At 38.9% G+C, this 20,393-nt stretch overlaps 1 protein-coding gene across 3 annotated transcripts in view; it reads right to left on the bottom strand.

Moving 5' to 3' along the window:
* Nucleotides 1–20,393, bottom strand: part of INPP4A (inositol polyphosphate-4-phosphatase type I A) — a 430,069-nt gene that overhangs the window by 65,643 nt on the left and 344,033 nt on the right. For all 3 annotated transcript variants that reach the window (XM_053707704.1, XM_053707705.1, XM_053707706.1), the window contains 3 exons: nucleotides 4,951–5,077; nucleotides 4,090–4,230; nucleotides 3,688–3,785 (listed from right to left, as the gene is read on the bottom strand). In XM_053707704.1, the coding sequence (XP_053563679.1) occupies nucleotides 3,688–3,785; nucleotides 4,090–4,230; nucleotides 4,951–5,077 (366 nt within the window). The remainder of the gene's footprint in view (nucleotides 1–3,687; nucleotides 3,786–4,089; nucleotides 4,231–4,950; nucleotides 5,078–20,393) is intronic.

Genomic DNA, 20,393 nt, shown 5'->3' with positions numbered 1-20,393 from the left:
TTTTAAGGGCTGGTAAAAGAGCTGATTACTTTGTAATGTAGAATAGGGTAGGGACTTTTATTATTTGGTTTTTTTTTTAATTTTATTAGGGGGCTTAGATTAGGTGTAATTAGTTTAAAATTCTTGTAATATTTTTTTATTTTCTGTAATTTAGTGGGGTTTTTTTTGTAATTTAGTTTAGTTTATTTAATTGTAGGTATTGGCTAGTAATTTATTTAATTAATTTAATGATAGTGTAGTGTTAGGTTTAATTGTAACTTAGGCTAGGATTTATTTTACAGGTAATTTTGTATTTCTTTTAGCTAGGTAGTTATTAAATAGTTAATAATTATTGTACCTAGTTAAAATAAATACAAAGTTACCTGTAAAATAAATATAAATCCTAAAATAGCTACAATGCAATTATTAATTACATTGCAGCTATCTTAGGGTTTATTTTACAGGTAAGTATTTAGTTTTAAATATGAATAATTTATTTAATGATAGTGTAGTGTTAGGTGTAATTGTAACTTAGGTTAGTTTTTATTTTACAGGTAAATTTGTCTTTATTTTAGCTAGGTAAGCTATTAAATAGTTAATAACTATTTAATAGATATTGTACCTAGTTAAAATAAATTTAAATTTGCCTGTAAAATAAAAATAAATCCTAAAATAGCTACAATATAATTATTAGTTATATTGTAGCTATATTAGGGTTTATTTTATAGGTAAGTATTTAGTTTTAAATAGGATTAATTTAGTTAATAAGAGTAATTTTTATTTAGATTTATTAAAATAATATTTAAGTTAGGGGGGTGTTAGGGTTAGTGTTAGACTTAGGTTTGGGGTTAATTAGTTTAATATAGATGGTGGCTGTATAGGGGGGGCAGGATAGGGGTTAATAAATTTATTATAGGTGGCGACGGTGTAGGGGGGGCAGATTAGGGGTTAATAAGTTTAATATAGGTGGACGGCAGGGTCCGGGAGCGGCGGTTTAGGGGTTAAACAATTTATTTAGTTGCGGCGGGGTACGGGATCCGCAGGATAGGGGTTAAAGGGACAGTCTAGGCCAAAATAAACTTTCATGATTCAGATAGAACATGTAATTTTAAACAATTTTCCAATTTACTTTTATCACCAATTTTGCTTTGATCTCTTGGTATTCTTAGTTGAAAGCTTAACCTAGGAGGTTCATATGCTAATTTCTTAGACCTTGAAGGCCACCTCTTTTCAGAATGCATTTTAACAGTTTTTCACCACTAGAGGGTGTTAGTTCACATATTTCATAGAGATAACACTGTGCTCGTGCACGTAAAGTTATCTGGGAGCAGGCACTGATTAGCTAAACTGCAAATCTGTCAAAAGAACTGAAATAAAGGGGCAGTTTGCAGAGGCTTAGATACAAGATAATCACAGAGGTTAAAAGTATATTATTATAACTGTGTTGGTTATGCAAAACTGGGGAATGGGTAATAAAGGGATTATCTATCTTTTAAAACAATAAAAATTCTGGTGTAGACTGTCCCTTTAATACATTTATTATAGGTGGCGGCGGTATAGGGGGGGCAGGATAGGGGTTAATAGGTATTATGTAGGTGGCGGCGGGGTCCGGGAGCGGCGGTTTAGGGGTTAACATATTTATTATATTTGCAGCAGGGTCCGGGAGCGGCGGTTTAGGGGTTAATAAGTTTATTAGAGCGGCGGTGGGCTCCGGGAGCGGCGGTTTAGGGGTTAAACAATTTATTTAGTTGCGGCAGGGTACGGGATCCGCAGGATAGGGGTTAATAAATTTATTATAGGTGGTGGCGGTATAGGGGGGGCAGGATAGGGGTTAATAGGTATTATGTAGGTGGCGGAGGGGTCCGGGAGCGGCGGTTTAGGGGGTAATACATTTATTATAGTTGTGGCGGGGTCTAGGAGCGGCGGTTTAGGGGTTAATAACTTTATTTAGTTGCGGGGGGCTCCGGTGGCGGTGGTATAGGGGGTAGAACAGTATAGTATAGTGTGGGTGCTTAGTGACAGCTTATCAATAAAGCTGTAGAAAAGCCGAAGAGCAGCGAGATCGGATGAGTGATAACTATCACAGTCCGCTGCTCATCGCCCCGTACTTGGTGCGCAGCTTTTTGACAGCTTTTTTTATAACTTTTGCGAACGTATTCAGGTCCGCGGCGGCGATGTGAGGCGAGCTTAGGCGAGCGTATTGGGGCCGGCAAAGGCAGGTACGTACGGAGCTTGATAACTAGAGGCCAATAACCGGTATTTTTGCATTATATTCATATAAAAGGCCTGAAATCACTCTTAGGAGGGTTTCTGGGGTTTAGGGGATAATATGCAGGCAAAATGTGTAACATACATAGCATATCCTAATGATCTATCATCATGTGTAATTAATTGATTATTCTGGTTTTCAATTTATAGACCATACTGTATCTCATTCTGATTAATACTCGCACAGTTGAATAACTCAATGTGAACCTAAAACTCTCTAAACAAGTGGATGTTTTCAATATGCGCTCTACAGGGTGATACACACTCCAAATAGGAGAAAGTACTGGCTGTAGTTTGTTTTAGTTTTTTATTATTGTTTAGTTTTGTTATGTTTAAAAATGTTAAAACCCCAGCGATGTGTACAAATATTCCATAAATGACAATTAATTAACCTATGATAGAACTTTGAAGATTCTTCATCAGCATAAATTACCTAGCACCATTACTGATCTAATATTGTACTTCTATTAGCATGCTATATAATGCTCTGCCCTGAGTGGCACACAGACACGTAATTTGTATAACTGTATACATTGTTAGATATAAATAAAAATTAAAAAACAAAACAAAAAAAAACGGTCGTCCTGAACAAGGCAGACTGCTATCTTTGAAACCAAACACATTGTATCCATAAACATATCACAGATAAATACTTGACTGAAAAAGCTAGTCTTTCCAAAATTTGATCAACACACACAGGTTCAAAGAATAAATCCCTGACTGAGCCCAGCCTGATGTTCAAAGTGTGGTACACACATGAAGTAAAAATGATTGGTCTATAAATTGAACTAATGGCTTGAAAAATACTTTAAAAGCTGCTTGAGATCGCCTATAACAGGATCCATAAAAGAAATACCACCCTTCAAGGAAAAAGTGGTGTACATGATGAAGCACTATGTTCTCAAATAGAAAGTTGTATGAAGGCGAGTTATCCTGAAGACTTCTGGAAATCATGTTATCATGAGAAAGATTTAGTAAATTTTAAATCACATTTTTCACATATGAAAAACATTCATATAAGAAGCCCCTTTATATATTTGCTTAAAAGATGAAAGTGAGGTTTGTAAATGTATTTTATTCGTAATATCCTTATTTTACCATTGGGTCATAGTCATTAACATCATGGAATTTGGTGAATTAGGGGATACTTAATAAAAGAGGAGACTGAAAATATAGATCTTATATTCTGAATGAAGTGTACATACTTATAGGCATGGAGAGGATTGTACAAATGTATAGTGGTAGTCCACAAACGACTGCAGATACTAATTCAGATTTTTCTCTGAAGATGGTTGATAAAGGTATTGCCACTTTTCATTGTAGTGGAACTATACATTGAATGACATAGTATTGCTTTTGTCATACAGTTCATAACTATTTAATAGCATACAATATTGCATTCAAACAAAGTATAGTAGTCTCATTTGTATTTCAACTTACAATCTTCTGGCAGCACTTCTTTGAACTGCTCATAATAAGAATTTATCCGCACTAAGCTCTCATTGTTTATCACCTCCTGCAATGACGTGTCTCCGAACCTGGGAAATAGACAAATATGGAAAAGGAAACAAATATAAGCATAATAGAACACTTAAATCTAAGACAAAGATAACAAAACATTTCTAACAAATTATGCTGATGCTAAATAAAACAACTGTGAACAGCGAACACTTGATAAAGTTGTACTTCCTGAAGCAGGAAGTCAAGGTATACTATGGGGTATATATGTGTGGTGCAATAAAATATATATAAACAAGTCATCCCTGTTAGATTTACACATGGACTTTGTTAGGAGATGAAAATTGCTCTTTTCATTAGTTAATCTTCAGGATAAGAACATACTTTTCTGCCAATGTCTGTTGTTCGTTGATTCCCACGTTGAACAGGACTGGCTGAACCCTTAGCAACATCCCACTCTGTATTTCACGAGGAAGGGCATCAAATAAGGAGCTCGGAAGTGGGATGCGCACATTAAATCCATCACTTTTTAAGGGAAGAAAGCAAAGTAAGAAAGTCTTAACCTTTGTGATTTAACAGAAGCTCACAGACTGATAATTGTTAGCAAAAGCTCAAAAAAATTGATAATTCTTACTTTATTCAGGGTAGAAAAGGAGGCTAGTCACTTTAATTGGACAAAAAAAATAATAATCCTTTTATCCACAAACAGAATATGAGACTATATAATTCCATGAAATACCTGTTGCCATTCCTTTGGAATTCAGCTACAGTTTGTAAATATTTTTGTTTTAAAAATAAACAGTATCATCTTGCAAACACTAAAGAATAAAAAAAGGCATATGGGATAAACTTTCATAATGAGCAAATTCCCAGTTTATGATACCTTTTAGGATCTTTGTACATATCATTTCAAAATCAAATAAGTAGACGTAATATGATCCCAGGAGTCTGGGAACACAAACTGATTAAAATGCATAGTGTCCATAAAGGCTGCACCACCTTGTTTCTAAAACATCTGCTCTCTGCTGAACATTATTTCTTGTTGTCCACTCCATCAATAAGTAATACTGATTTTTAAATATTAACTACATGATGTCACAAAGTAACGCACAACATGTAGAGTAGTTTAATCCATCTGGCTAAGTTTGCCGTCCACAATAGTAAAAAAATCAATATCATAAAATCCAAATAAAATGTAATGTACAAGAACCTTCATTAGCAGAAGCAATTAAGACATTTACGCACCGGTTTCCTGTAATTACTGGCAACATGTCAGCTGAGGAGTTTGAAATTGCCTGTGTTACTTTGAATGTTACGTTCCTCAAATCCATGATTCCTATACTCATATCCTCCAGCATTGCCAGCTCCTCTCCTAACACAAAACAAGAAATATTTATTTTATCAGTGATAACGAAGTATGTAAAAAGCTACTGTGCTAATCAATAATACTCTAAAACATATTAAATAAAATAGCATATTCATAAACACCAAAAACCAGACAGATGCAAACATAGATAACCTTGGTACAACATGACAGATGAAATGTAATGATGACAAAACTAGGAGATGTCTATATTATTGGCAAATGTTCCAATTAATTAAACCCTGCACCTGTTCGAATTGCTTAAAGGAACATGAAACCCATTTTATTATTTTATGATTCAGATAAATCATATGCATTTAAACTATTTTCTAATTTACTTATAATATCTAATTTGCTTTGTTCTCTTGGTATCCTTTTTTTAGAAGGATACTTAGGTTGGCTCAGGAGCTGCTGATTGGTGGCTGCACATATATGGCTCATGTTATTGGCTCACCTATGTTCAGCTTGTTCCCAGTAGTGTATTGTTGCTTCTTTAACAAAGGTTACCAAGAGAATTAAACGAATTAGATAAAAGAAGTAAATTGCAAAGTTGTTTATAAAATGATATGCTCCATCTGAATCATGAAAGAAAGATTTCCGGTTTCATGTCCCTTTAAAAAGAGACATAAAAGTCAAATTTAAACTTTTATGATTAAGGCACACTTTGTAATTTTAAAACAACTTTCTTATTTACTTCTGATATCAAATTGAATCTGTTCATTTGGTATCCTTTATTGAAAAGCAAACCCATATTGGACCAGGAGTGTGCATGGGCCCTGAGCACTAGAAGGCAGCTATGTTTACAACAATGTATACAATTGTTGCAAATATTACTGCAAACACTGGTCCATATATTGCTCAAGACACATGATTGGTCCTAAGCCTACACAAGTAAGCTCTTCAACAAAGGATTCTTAGGGAATTAAATACATTTAATAATAGAAGTACATTGAAAAGTTGTTTAAAATTTCATACTCTCTCTGAATCATGAAAGTTTAATTTTGACTTTACAGTCCCTTTAACCTGAGTCATGTCTGTAATAAATCTGGAACATCTATTTTTCTTGCATTTAAACAGGGTAAAGACACAAACATATATATATATACACGAACATATATATATATATATATATATACACAAACATATATATATACACACACACACATATATATATATATACATATATACACACACACAAGTAAGAAAAGCAGGTGGGATTCGCACACACGTCCAATGGGTAACTTTTTCTTGATATAAGTAATGTCCGGTGCAATACCTAATAGGACCACCCTTCAGGTCCCAGGGTAACAGTATATATCCAGTGAAATAAAGGTAGCAAACGGTTTCAAAAGGCTGAACCTTTTATTAGAGCAACGTTTCGGGGCTCCTGCCCCTTTCTCAAGCTAATTTGTAACTGACACACATACCCCTTTTATAGGGTCAAACATAAAACAGGTAACCAATTACAAAGCAGGGGTGTGTTTAACAGGTACTGACATCATCACATATCCTGTGGAAAAAGAAAACAACACACAATTTAACCCCTAGCACCCCTTAGCAAGTATTGGGCAACCTATTAAAAACAATTGCAGCAAGTCGCTGACCATAATGCATTAATGCCCAAAAAACAAACTAACACTGCCAGTAATTTATAGTAAATCAATAAGGATTGTAAGCGTTAGTCCGTTGGTAAACGTTCCAGTATACTCATGGTCCCGCTCAGCCTATGTATCACGCTGTTTCACTGCCTCTGCAGCACCACTCTGTGTCTCCTCTTCAGCGCTCCCCTCTGGAACTTGCAGCAATAGGATGGTTCCGATCCGGTCAGGTGCACAGGGGATACAGGGAACTTCACCTATTCCCCAATACAAACGTAAATCCAGAAGCAGCCAAATTCTCGCACACTGACTGATAGGTCTGGGTAAGAAACAAAAAACAGCCGCCACTCCTCGCTTGTGGAAATAGAAGCTTCTTTACTGAAACACTTAAAAGGCAAAACCAGCCATCAAAGCATAGCAGGTCAAACGCGTTTCGTAGGTATTACTTTATCAATGACCCTCTATCATTGAGAAAGTAATACCTACGAAACGCGTTTGACCTGCTATGCTTTGACGGCTGGTTTTGCCTTTTAAGTGTTTCAATAAAGAAGCTTTTATTTCCACAAGCAAGGAGTGGCGGCTATTTTTTGTTTCTTACCCAGACCTATCAGTCAGTGTGCGAGGATTTGGCTGCTTCTCAATAAGGATTGAATAATACATATTTATCATATCAAGGGAAAAAGGTCAAACTCCCTGTTTAACCCCTTGGGGTGTAAGGTGTTGAGAAGCCAAATCCATTTGGTTTCCCGATTTAGTAAGTCCCTATGCCTATCGCCTCCTCTGAGTCTCTTAGGGGCACTATCTATTACCAAGTACCTTAACTGATTAGCCTGATGGCCCATTTTAGCAAAATGTGCTGGGACTGGAAGATGTAACATCTTGTTATTGCGAATGGTCGACTTATGTTGACACAAACATATATATATATATACACACACACACACACACACACACATATATATACACCAGGGATGCGCAATTCCTATCGCCCGATGCGCAGTTTCTGGCGCATGTGTTTTATGTTTAGATTTAGCCCTGCTGCGGGCAAGCAGACTGCAGCAGGGATAACACTTTTTTTTTCTGTACTATTAGCACTGGGAGCGGGGAGGAGCAGGGTTACACAGACAAGCCAGGTCAAGTGCTTGCAGACAAGGCAGCTGGGGGGGCGGGGGGGGGAATCTCCTTGTTAATACTAAATGTCACAGACCGGTGTCTTAAATTAAGATGTCTACCATAAGAATATGACTACCGCGTCATTTCCGGTGACGTGTAGTCAGCTGCTGGAGGGTCGTGGCGCTCTCTGCGCATGTTTAAGGTACAATAAACAGCGCTCACTGGAGGCCCAACCTCCTACAAACAGCTGTTTACGGCAGAATAGGTGACAACTTACTTTAGAACACCGGTGTTCTAAAGTAAGTTGTCTACCGCGTAGGAATTCCCGCCTGATCTCTCTGTCCTTCTCTCCATAACACAGATTATATTTTGCAATAAATTTGAAATAGTTTTTACTTGCTGTATTTAGTTCCTTTTTCACTGTTCTATACCTTTATAGCAATATCTCAAATTAGTCAATGCTGTACCGTGCTGTATTTTTGTGTTTTCTGAATGATCATTTCCTAAAGCCTCTAATATAATCCTCAGACGTTTGTACCTCGTTAGATATTACTGTTACTGTACAACACACCTATTTGCTCTCACGGAACAACCACCAATCACATGGGGACTGTAACGGGAGTTTCGTTTCCAGGAGTTGTTATAAGTACTTCAGTCTAAGCTAATTAGACATTGGTGGAAGCAAGAAGATAATTCATAACGAGGTACAAACGTCTGAGGATTATATTGGAGGCTTTAGGAAATGATCATTCAGAAAACACAAAAATACAGCACGGTACAGCGTTGACTAATTTGAGATATTGCTATAAAGGTATAGAACGGCGAAAAACATAATTTATGTAAGAACTTACCTGATAAATTCATTTCTTTCATATTAGCAAGAGTCCATGAGCTAGTGACGTATGGGATATACATTCCTACCAGGAGGGGCAAAGTTTCCCAAACCTTAAAATGCCTATAAATACACCCCTCACCACACCCACAATTCAGTTTAACGAATAGCCAAGAAGTGGGGTGAAAAGAAAAAAAGTGCGAAAGCATATAAAATAAGGAATTGGAATAATTGTGCTTTATACAAAAAAATCAAAACCACCACAAAAAAGGGCGGGCCTCATGGACTCTTGCTAATATGAAAGAAATGAATTTATCAGGTAAGTTCTTACATAAATTATGTTTTCTTTCATGTAATTAGCAAGAGTCCATGAGCTAGTGACGTATGGGATAATGATTACCCAAGATGTGGATCTTTCCACGCAAGAGTCACTAGAGAGGGAGGGATAAAATAAAGACAGCCAATTCCTGCTGAAAATAATCCACACCCAGAATAAAATTTTAATGAAAAAACATAAGCAGAAGATTCAAACTGAAACCACTGCCTGAAGTACGTTTCTACCAAAAACTGCTTCAGAAGAAGAAAACACATCAAAATGGTAGAATTTAGTAAAAGTATGCAAAGAGGACCAAGTTGCTGCTTTGCAAATCTGATCAACCGAAGCTTCATTCCTAAACGCCCAGGAAGTAGAAACTGACCTAGTAGAATGAGCTGTAATCCTTTGAGGCGGAGTGTTACCCGACTCAACATAGGCATGATGAAATAAAGATTTCAACCAAGATGCCAAAGAAATGGCAGAAGCTTTCTGGCCTTTTCTAGAACCGGAAAAGATGACAAATAGACTAGAAGTCTTTCGGAAAGACTTAGTAGCTTCAACATAATATTACAAAGCTCTAACAGCATCCAAAGAATGCAATGATTTCTCCTTAGAATTCATAGGATTAGGACATAATGAAGGAACCACAATTTCTCTACTAATGTTGTTAGAATTCACAACCTTAGGTAAAAAATTCAAAAGAAGTTCGCAGCACCGCCTTATCCTGATGCAAAATCAAAAAAGGAGACTCACAAAAAAGAGTAGATAATTCAGAGACTCTTCTGGCAGAAGAGATGGCCAAAAGAAACAAAACTTTCCAAGAAAGTAATATAACGACCAAAGAATGCATGGGTTCAAAAGGAGGAGCTTGAAGAGCCCCCAGAACCAAATTCAAACTCCAAGGAGAAGAAACTGACTTAATGACAGGTTTTATACGAACCAAAGGTTGTACAAAACAATAAATATCAGGAAGATTAGCAATCCTTCTGTGGAAAAGAACAGAAAGAGCAGAGATTTGTCTTTCAAGGAACTTGCGGACAAACCTTTATCTAAACCATCCTGAAGAAACTGTAAAATTCTCGGTATTCAAAAAGAATGCCAAGAAAAAAGATGAGAAAGACACTAAGAAATATAAGTCTTCCAGACTCTATAATATATCTCTCTAGATACAGATTTACGAGCCTGTCACATAGTATCAATCACAGAGTCAGAGAAACCTCTTTGACCAAGAATCAAGCGTTCAAACTCCATACCTTAAAATTAAGGTTTTGAGATCCTGATGGAAAAAAGAACCTTGAGACAGAAAGACTGGTCTTAACGGAAGAGTCCACAGCTGGCAAGAGGCCATCCGGACAAGATCCGCATACCAAAACCTGTGAGGCCATGCTGGAGCTACCAGCAGGACAAACGAGCATTCCTTTAGAATATTGGAGAATACCCTTGGAAGAAGAACTAGAGGCGGAAAGATATAGGCAGGATGACACTTGTAAGGAAGAGATAATGCATCCACTGCCTCCGCCCGAGGATCCCGGGATCCGGACAGATACCAGGGAAGTTTCTTGTTTAGATGAGAAGCCATCAGATCTATTTCTGGGAGTTCCCACATTTGAACAATCTGAGGAAATACCTCTGGGTGAAGAGACCATTCGCCCAGGTGCAACGTTTAGCGACTGAGATAATCCGCTTTCCAATTGTCCATACCTGGGATATGAACCGCAGAGATTAGACAGGAGCTGGATTCCGCCCAAACCAAAATTCGAGATACTTCTTTCATAGCCAGAGGACTGTGAGTCCCTCCTTGATGATTGATGTATGCCACAGTTGTGACATTGTCTATCTGAAAACAAATGAACAACTCTCTCTTCAGAAGAGGCCAAGACTGAAGAGCTCTGAAAATTGCACGGAGTTCCAAAATATTGATCGGAAATCTCACCTCCTGAGATTCCCAAACCCCTTGTGCCGTCAGATACCCCCACACAGCTCCCCAACCTGTAAGACTTGCATCTGTTGAGATTATAGTCCAGGTCGGAAGAACAAAGAAGCCCCCTGAACTAAACGATGGTGATCTGTCCACCATGTCAGAGAGTGTCGTATAATCGGTTTAAAGATATTAATTGAGATATCTTTGAGTAATCCCTGCACCATTGGTTCAGCATACAGAGCTGAAGAGGTCGCATGTGAAAACGAGCAAAGGAGATCGCATCTGATGCGGCAGTCTTAAGACCTAAAATTTCCATGCATAAGGCTACCAAAGGGAATGATTGTGACTGAAGGTTTTGACAAGCTGATATCAATGTTAAACTTCTCTTGTCTGACAAGGACAGAGTCATAGACACTGAATCTATCTAGAAACCTAAAAAGGTTACCCTTGTCTGAGGAATCAATGAACTGATTGGTAAATTGATCCTCCAACCATGAACTTGAAGAAACAACACAAGTCGATTCGTATGAGATTCTTCGAAAATGAGAAGACTGAGCAAGTACCAAGATATCGTCCAAATAAGGAAATACCAAAACCCTGTTCTCTGATTACAGAAAGAAGGGCACCGAGAACCTTTGAAAAAAATTCTTGGAACTGAGGCTAGGCCAAACGGTAGAGCCACAAAACTGGTAATGCTTGTCTAAAAAGAGAATCTCAGACACTAAAAGTGATCTGGATGAATCGGAATATGCAGATACACATCCTGTAAATCTATTGTAGACATATAATGCCCTTGCTAAACAAAAGGCAGGATAGTCCTACAGTAACCATCTTGAATGTTGGTATCCTTACATAACGATTCAATATTGATAGATCCGGAACTGGTCTGAAGGAATTGACCTTCTTTGGTACAATGAAGAGATAAAATAAAACCCCAGCCCCTGTTCCAGAACTGGAACTGGCATAATTACTCCAGCCAACTCTAGATCTGAAACACATTACAGAAATGCTGAGCCTTTGCTGTGTTAACTGGGTCACGGGAAAGAAAAAAATCTCTTAGCAGGAGGCCTTAACGTGAAGCCAATTCTGTACCTTTCTGAAACAATGTTCTGAAACCAGAGATTGAGAACGGAATTGATCCAAATTTCTTTGAAGAAAACGTAATCTGCCCCATACCAGCTGAGCTGGAATAAGGGCCGCACCTTCATGGGTACTTAGGAGCTGGCTATAGGTTTCTATAAGGCTTGGATATATTCCAAACTGGAAATAGTTTCCAAACTGATACCGCTCCTGAGGATGAAGGATCAGGCTTTTGTTCCTTGTTGTGAGGAAAGGAACGAAAATGATTATTAGACCTAAATTTACCTTAGATTTTTTATCCTTTGGTAAAAAAGTTCCCTTCCTTCCAGAAACAGTTGAGATAATAATTTATTACCCTGGAAAGAAAGGGAAAGCAAAGTTGACTTAGAAGACATATCAGCATTCCAAGTTTAATCCATAAAGCTTTTCTAGCTAAAATAGCTAGAGACATATACCTGACATCAACTCTAATGATATCAAAAGATGGTATCACCAAAAAAAAATTATTAGCATGTTATAGAATAATAATAATGCTATAAAATTATGATCTGTTACTTGTTGCGCTAAAGCTTCTAACCAAAAAGTTGAAGCTGCAGCAACATCCGCTAAAAATATAGCAGGTCTAAGAAGATTACCTGAACATAAGTAAGCTTTTCTTAGAAAGGATTCAATTTTCCTATCTAAAGGATCCTTAAATGAAGTACTATCTGCCGTAGGAATAGTAGTACATTTAGCAGGAGTAGAGACAGCCCCATAACCTTAGGGATTTTGTCCCAAAAAACTCTAATCTGTCAGATGGCACAGGATATAATTGCTTAAACGTTTAGAAGGAGTAAAAGAATTACCCAAATTATTCCATTCCCTGGAAATTACTTCAGAAATAGCATCAGGGAGATTAAACACTTCTGGAATAACTACAGGAGATTTAAAAACCTTATTTAAACGTTTAGATTTAGTATCAAGAGGACCAGAATCCTCTATTTCTAATGCAATTAATACTTCTTTAAATAAAGAACGAATAAATTCCATCTTGAACAAATACAAAGATTTATCAGCATCAACCTCTGAGACAGAAACCTCTGAACCAGAAGAACCATTATCAGTATCAGAATGATGATGTTCATTTAAAAATTCATCTGAAAAAAGAGAAGTTTTAAAAGACTTTTATGTAAACTAGAAGGAGAAATAACAGACATAGCCTTCTTAATGGATTTAAAAAATAAAATCTCTTATGTTTATCAGGAACACTCTGAAAATTAGATGTTGACGGAACAGCAACAGGTAATGTAACAGTACTAAAGGAAATTTTATCTGCATTAATAAGTTTGTCATGACATGCAATACAAACAACAGCTGGAGAAACAGATACCAAAAATTTATAGCAGATACACTTAGCTTGGTAGCTCCAGCACCGGGCAGTGATTTTCCTGAAGTATCTTCTGACTCAGTTGCAACGTGGAACATCTTGCAATATGTAATAGAAAAAAACATAATTTATGCTTACCTGATAAATTCCTTTCTTCTGTAGTGTGATCAGTCCACGGGTCATCATTACTTGTGGGATATTAACTGCTCCCCTACAGGAAGTGCAAGAGGATTCACCCAGCAGAGTTGCTATATAGCTCCTCCCCTCTACGTCACCTCCAGTCATTCGACCAAGGACCAACGAGAAAGGAGAAGCCAAGGGTGTAGTGGTGACTGGAGTATAATTTAAAAAATATTTACCTGCCTTAAAAAACAGGGCGGGCCGTGGACTGATCACACTACAGAAGAAAGGAATTTATCAGGTAAGCATAAATTATGTTTTCTTCTGTTAAGTGTGATCAGTCCACGGGTCATCATTACTTGTGGGATACCAATACCAAAGCAAAAGTACACGGATGACGGGAGGGATAGGCAGGCTCTTTATACAGAAGGAACCACTGCCTGAAGAACCTTTCTCCCAAAAATAGCCTCCGAGGAAGCAAAAGTGTCAAATTTGTAAAATTTGGAAAAAGTATGAAGCGAAGACCAAGTTGCAGCCTTGCAAATCTGTTCAACAGAGGCCTCATTCTTAAAGGCCCAAGTGGAAGCCACAGCTCTAGTGGAATGAGCTGTAATTCTTTCAGGAGGCTGCTGTCCAGCAGTCTCATAAGCTAAACGAATTATGCTACGAAGCCAAAAAGAGAGAGAGGTAGCAGAAGCTTTTTGACCTCTCCTCTGACCAGAGTAAACGACAAACAGGGAAGACGTTTGTCGAAAATCTTTAGTTGCCTGTAAATAAAATTTAAGGGCACGAACTACATCCAGATTGTGCAAAAGACGTTCCTTCCTCGAAGAAGGATTTGGGCACAAGGATGGAACAACAATCTCCTGATTGATATTCCTGTTAGTGACTACCTTAGGTAAGAACCCAGGCTTAGTACGCAGAACTACCTTATCCGAGTGAAAAATCAAATAAGGAGAATCACAATGTAAGGCTGATAACTCAGAGACTCTTCGAGCCGAGGAAATAGCCATTAAAAATAGAACTTTCCAAGATAACAACTTTATATCAATGGAATGAAGGGGTTCAAACGGAACACCCTGTAAAACGTTAAGAACAAGGTTTAAACTCCATGGTGGAGCCACAGCTTTAAACACAGGTTTAATCCTGGCCAAAGCCTGACAAAAAGCCTGAACGTCTGGAACTTCTGACAGACGCTTGTGTAACAGAATGGACAGAGCTGAGATCTGTCCCTTTAAGGAACTAGCGGATAACCCCTTTTCTAAACCTTCTTGTAGAAAAGACAATATCCTAGGAATCCTAACCTTACTCCAAGAGTAACCTTTGGATTCGCACCAATATAGGTATTTACGCCATATTTTATGGTAAATCTTTCTGGTAACAGGCTTCCTAGCCTGTATTAAGGTATCAATAACTGACTCAGAAAAACCACGCTTTGATAAGATCAAGCGTTCAATTTCCAAGCAGTCAGCTTCAGAGAAGTTAGATTTTGATGTTTGGAAGGACCCTGAATCAGAAGGTCCTGTTTCAGAGGTAACGACCAAGGTGGACAGAATGACATGTCCACCAGATCTGTATACCAAGTCCTGCGTGGCCATGCAGGCGCTATTAGAATCACTGATGCTTTCTCCTGTTTGATTCTGGCAATCAATCGAGGAAGCATCGGGAAAGGTGGAAACACATGAGCCATCCTGAAGGTCCATGGTGCTGTCAAGGCATCTATCAGGACCGCTCCCGGATCCCTGGATCTGGACCCGTAGCGCGGAAGCTTGGCGTTCTGTCGAGACGCCATGAGATCTATCTCTGGTTTGCCCCAACGTCGAAGTATTTGGGCAAAGACCTCTGGATGAAGTTCCCACTCCCCCGGATGAAAAGTCTGACGACTTAAGAAATCCGCCTCCCAGTTCTCCACTCCCGGGATGTGGATTGCAGACAGGTGGCAAGAGTGAGACTCTGCCCAGCGAATTATCTTCGATACTTCCATCATTGCTAGGGAGCTTCTTGTCCCTCCCTGATGGTTGATATAAGCTACAGTCGTGATGTTGTCCGACTGGAACCTGATGAACCCCCGAGTTGCTAACTGGGGCCAAGCCAGAAGAGCATTGAGGACTGCTCTCAATTCCAGAATGTTTATTGGAAGAAGACTCTCCTCCTGATTCCATAGTCCCTGAGCCTTCAGAGAATTCCAGACAGCGCCCCAACCTAGTAGGCTGGCGTCTGTTGTTACAATTGACCAGTCTGGCCTGCTGAATGGCATTCCCCTGGACAGATGTGGCCGATAAAGCCACCATAGAAGAGAATTTCTGGTCTCTTGAATGGAATGAAGGACACGGCATGCACTTTGAAGTTTTGTTAACCTGTCCTCTGTCAGGTAAATCTTCATTTCTACAGAATCTATCAGAGTCCCCAGGAAGGGAACTCTTGTGAGTGGAAAGAGAGAACTTTTCTCTTCGTTCACTTTCCATCCATGCGACCTTAGAAATGCCAGTACTATCTCTGTATGAGATTTGGCAGTTTGAAAGCTTGAAGCTTGTATCAGTATGTCGTCTAAGTACGGAGCTACTGAAATTCCTCGCGGTCTTAGTACCGCCAGAAGAGTGCCCAGAACCTTTGTGAAGATTCTTGGAGCTGTAGCCAGTCCGAATGGAAGAGCTACAAATTGGTAATGCCTGTCTAAAAAGGCAAACCTTAGATACCGGTAATGACTTCTGTGAATCGGTATGTGAAGGTAAGCATCCTTTAAATCCACTGTGGTCAAGTACTGACCCTCTTGGATCATGGGCAAAATTGTTCGAATAGTTTCCATCTTGAACGATGGAACTCTTAGGAATTTGTTTAGGATCTTTAAATCCAAGATTGGCCTGAAGGTTCCCTCTTTTTTGGGAACTACAAACAGATTTGAGTAAAACCCTTGTCCTTGTTCCAACCGCGGAACTGGATGGATCACTCCCATTAATAAAAGATCTTGTACGCAGCGTAGAAACGCTTCCTTCTTTGTTAGGTTTGTTGACAACCTTGACAGATGAAATCTCCCTCTTGGGGGAGAGGATTTGAAGTCCAGAAGGTATCCCTGAGATATGATCTCTAACGCCCAGGGATCCTGAACATCTCTTGCCCAAGCCTGGGCGAAGAGGGAAAGTCTGCCCCCCACTAGATCCGGTCCCGGATCGGGGGCCCTCAATTCATGCTGTCTTAGGGGCAGCAGCAGGTTTTCTGGCCTGTTTGCCCCTGTTCCAGGACTGGTTAGGTTTCCAGCCTTGTCTGTAGCGAGCAACAGCTCCTTCCTGTTTTGGTGCAGAGGAAGTTGATGCTGCTCCTGCTTTGAAATTACGAAAGGAACGAAAATTGGACTGTCTAGCCTTGGCTTTGGCCTTGTCCTGAGGCAGGGCATGACCTTTACCTCCTGTAATGTCATCAATAATCTCTTTCAAGCCGGGCCCGAATAAGGTCTGCCCTTTGAAAGGAATATTAAGCAATTTAGATTTAGACGTAACATCAGCTGACCAGGATTTTAGCCACAGAGCTCTGCGTGCCTGAATGGCGAATCCTGAATTTTTAGCCGCAAGTTTAGTTAAATGTACTACGGCATCTGAAATAAATGAATTAGCTAACTTAAGGAATTTAAGTTTGTGTGTGATGTCATCTAGTGTGGATGATTGAAGTGTCTCTTCCAGAGACTCAAACCAAAATGCTGCTGCAGCCGTGACAGGCGCAATACATGCAAGAGGTTGCAATATAAACCCTTGTTGAACAAACATTTTCTTAAGGTAACCCTCTAATTTTTTATCCATTGGATCTGAAAAAGCACAGCTATCCTCCACTGGGATAGTGGTACGCTTAGCTAAAGTAGAAACTGCTCCCTCCACCTTAGGGACCATTTGCCATAAGTCCCGTGTGGCGGCGTCTATTGGAAACATTTTTCTGAATATAGGAGGGGGTGAGAAAGGCACACCGGGTCTATCCCACTCCTTAGTAACAATGTCAGTAAGTCTCTTAGGTATAGGAAAAACGTCAGTACTCGTCGGTACCGCAAAATATTTATCCAACCTACACATTTTTTCTGGGATTGCAACTGTGTTACAATCATTCAGAGCCGCTAATACCTCCCCTAGTAACACACGGAGGTTCTCAAGCTTAAATTTAAAATGTCTGAGTCCAGTTTATTTGGATCAGAACCGTCACCCACAGAATGAAGCTCTCCGTCTTCATGTTCTGCAAACTGTGACGCAGTATCAGACATGGCCCTTGCATTATCAGCGCACTCTGTTCTCATCCCAGAGTGATCACGTTTACCTCTTAGTTCTGGTAGTTTAGCCAAAACTTCAGTCATAACAGTAGCCATATCTTGTAATGTGATTTGTAATGGCCGCCCAGATGCACTCGGCGCTACAATATCACGCACCTCCTGAGCGGGAGATGCAGGTACTGACACGTGAGGCGAGTTAGTCGGCATAACTCTCCCCTCGTTGTTTGGTGAAATATGTTCAATTTGTACAGATTGACTATTTTTTAAAGTAGCATCAATACATTTAGTACATAAATTTCTATTGGGCTCCACTTTGGCATTAACACATATAGCACAGATATCTTCCTCTGAATCAGACATGTTTAACACACTAGCAAATAAACAGCAACTTGGAAATACTTTTCAAAGTAATTTACAAATAATATGAAAACGAACTGTGCCTTTAAGAAGCACAGAAAAATATTATAACAGATAAAATAATTAAGTTATAGCATCAATCTTTGTCAGAATATACAGTTTTAGCAAAGGATTGTTCCCCTCAGCAAATGATAACTAACCCAGGCAGCAGAAAAAAAATACACAAATAAACGTTTTTTATATCACAGTCAATACAATCAGCACAGCTCTGCTGTATGATTACTTCCCTCAAAAAAGACTCTTGAGATCCCTGAACTCTGTAGAGATGAACCGGATCATGCAGGAAGAAAATGAACCTCTGACTGAGTTTTTCTGATGCATAGTGAAAGCACCAAAATGGCCCCTCCCCCACACACATAACAGTGAGAGGGATCAGTGAACTGCTCTAATTTAAATCAAAACTATTGCCAAGTGGAAAAAAAGTGCCCAAAACATTTTTTCACCCAGTACCTCAGAGAAAAAAACGTTTTTACATGCCAGCAAAAAAACATTTTACCTCAATAATTAATTGTCATTTAAAACCTATTGCAAGTCCCTGCAAAATAGGTTAAGTCTATGTATACAGTTTAAAAGCCAGAGAAGTACCATTTCCCAGAAAACTGAAGTGTAAAATATACATACATGACAGCCTGATATCAGCTACATCTACTGCATTCAAGGCTGAGTTTACATTATAACGGTATGGCAGGATTTTCTCATCAATTCCATGTCAGAAAATAATAAACTGCTACATACCTCTTTGCAGATTAATCTGCCTGCTGTCCCCTGATCTGAAGTTTACCTCACTCCTCAGATGGCCGAGAAACAGCAATATGATCTTAACTACTCCGGCTAAAATCATAGAAAAACTCAGGTAGATTCTTCTTCAAATTCTACCAGAGAAGGAATAACACACTCCGGTGCTATTATAAAATAACAAACTTTTGATTGAAGACATAAAAACTAAATATATCACCATAGTCCTCTCACACATCCTATCTAGTCGTTGGGTGCAAGAGAATGACTGGAGGTGACGTAGAGGGGAGGAGCTATATAGCAACTCTGCTGGGTGAATCCTCTTGCACTTCCTGTAGGGGAGCAGTTAATATCCCACAAGTAATGATGACCCGTGGACTGATCACACTTAACAGAAGAAACAACATATAAAGCAAAATTGATCAAATTCCTTAAATGACAGTTTCAGGAATGGGAAAAAAATGCCAGTGAACAAGCTTCTAGCAACCAGAAGCAATAAATAATGAGACTTAAATAATGTGGAGACAAAAGCGACGCCCATATTTTTTTAGCGCCAAATAAGACGCCCACATTATTTGGCGCATAAATGCTTTTGGCACCAAAAATGACGCCACATCCGGAACGCCGACATTTTTGGCGCAAAAGAACGTCAAAAAAATGACGCAACTTCCGGCGACACGTATGACGCCGGAAACAGAAAAGATTTTTTGCGCCAAAAAAGTCCGCGCCAAGAATGACGCAATAAAATGAAGCATTTTCAGCCCCCGCGAGCCTAACAGCCCACAGGGAAAAAGTCAAATTTTTTAAGGTAAGAAAAAATGATTGATTCAAATGCATTATCCCAAATATGAAACTAACTGTCTGAAAAAAAGGAATGTTGAACATCCTGAGTCAAGGCAAATAAATGTTTGAATACATATATTTAGAACTTTATAAATAAAGTGCCCAACCATAGCTTAGAGTGTCACAGAAAATAAGACTTACTTACCCCAGGACACTCATCTACATGTTTGTAGAAAGCCAAACCAGTACTGAAACGAAAATCAGCAGAGGTAATGGTATATATATAAGAGTATATCGTCGATATGAAAAGGGAGGTAAGAGATGAATCTCCACGACCGATAACAGAGAACCTATGAAATAGACCCTGTAGAAGGAGATCATTGAATTCAAATAGGCAATACTCTCCTCACATCCCTCTGACATTCACTGCACGCTGAGAGGAAAACCGGGCCCCAACTTGCTGCGGAGCGCATATCAACGTAGAATCTAGCACAAACTTACTTCACCACCTCCATAGGAGGCAAAGTTTGTAAAACTGAATTGTGGGTGTGGTGAGGGGTGTATTTATAGGCATTTTAAGGTTTGGGAAACTTTGCCCCTCCTGGTAGGAATGTATATCCCATACGTCACTAGCTCATGGACTCTTGCTAATTACATGAAAGAAAAGGAACTAAATACAGCAAGTAAAAACTATTTAAAAATTATTGCAAAATAAAATCTGTGTTATGGAGAGAAGGACAGAGCGATCAGGCGGGAATTCCTACGCGGTAGACAACTTACTTTAGAACACCGGTGTTC

The sequence above is a fragment of the Bombina bombina genome, chromosome 3, assembly GCF_027579735.1.
Source record: "Bombina bombina isolate aBomBom1 chromosome 3, aBomBom1.pri, whole genome shotgun sequence".
In the NCBI taxonomy this organism is placed as follows: Eukaryota; Metazoa; Chordata; class Amphibia; order Anura; family Bombinatoridae; genus Bombina; species Bombina bombina.
This window is presented reverse-complemented; position numbering and strand designations above follow the sequence as displayed.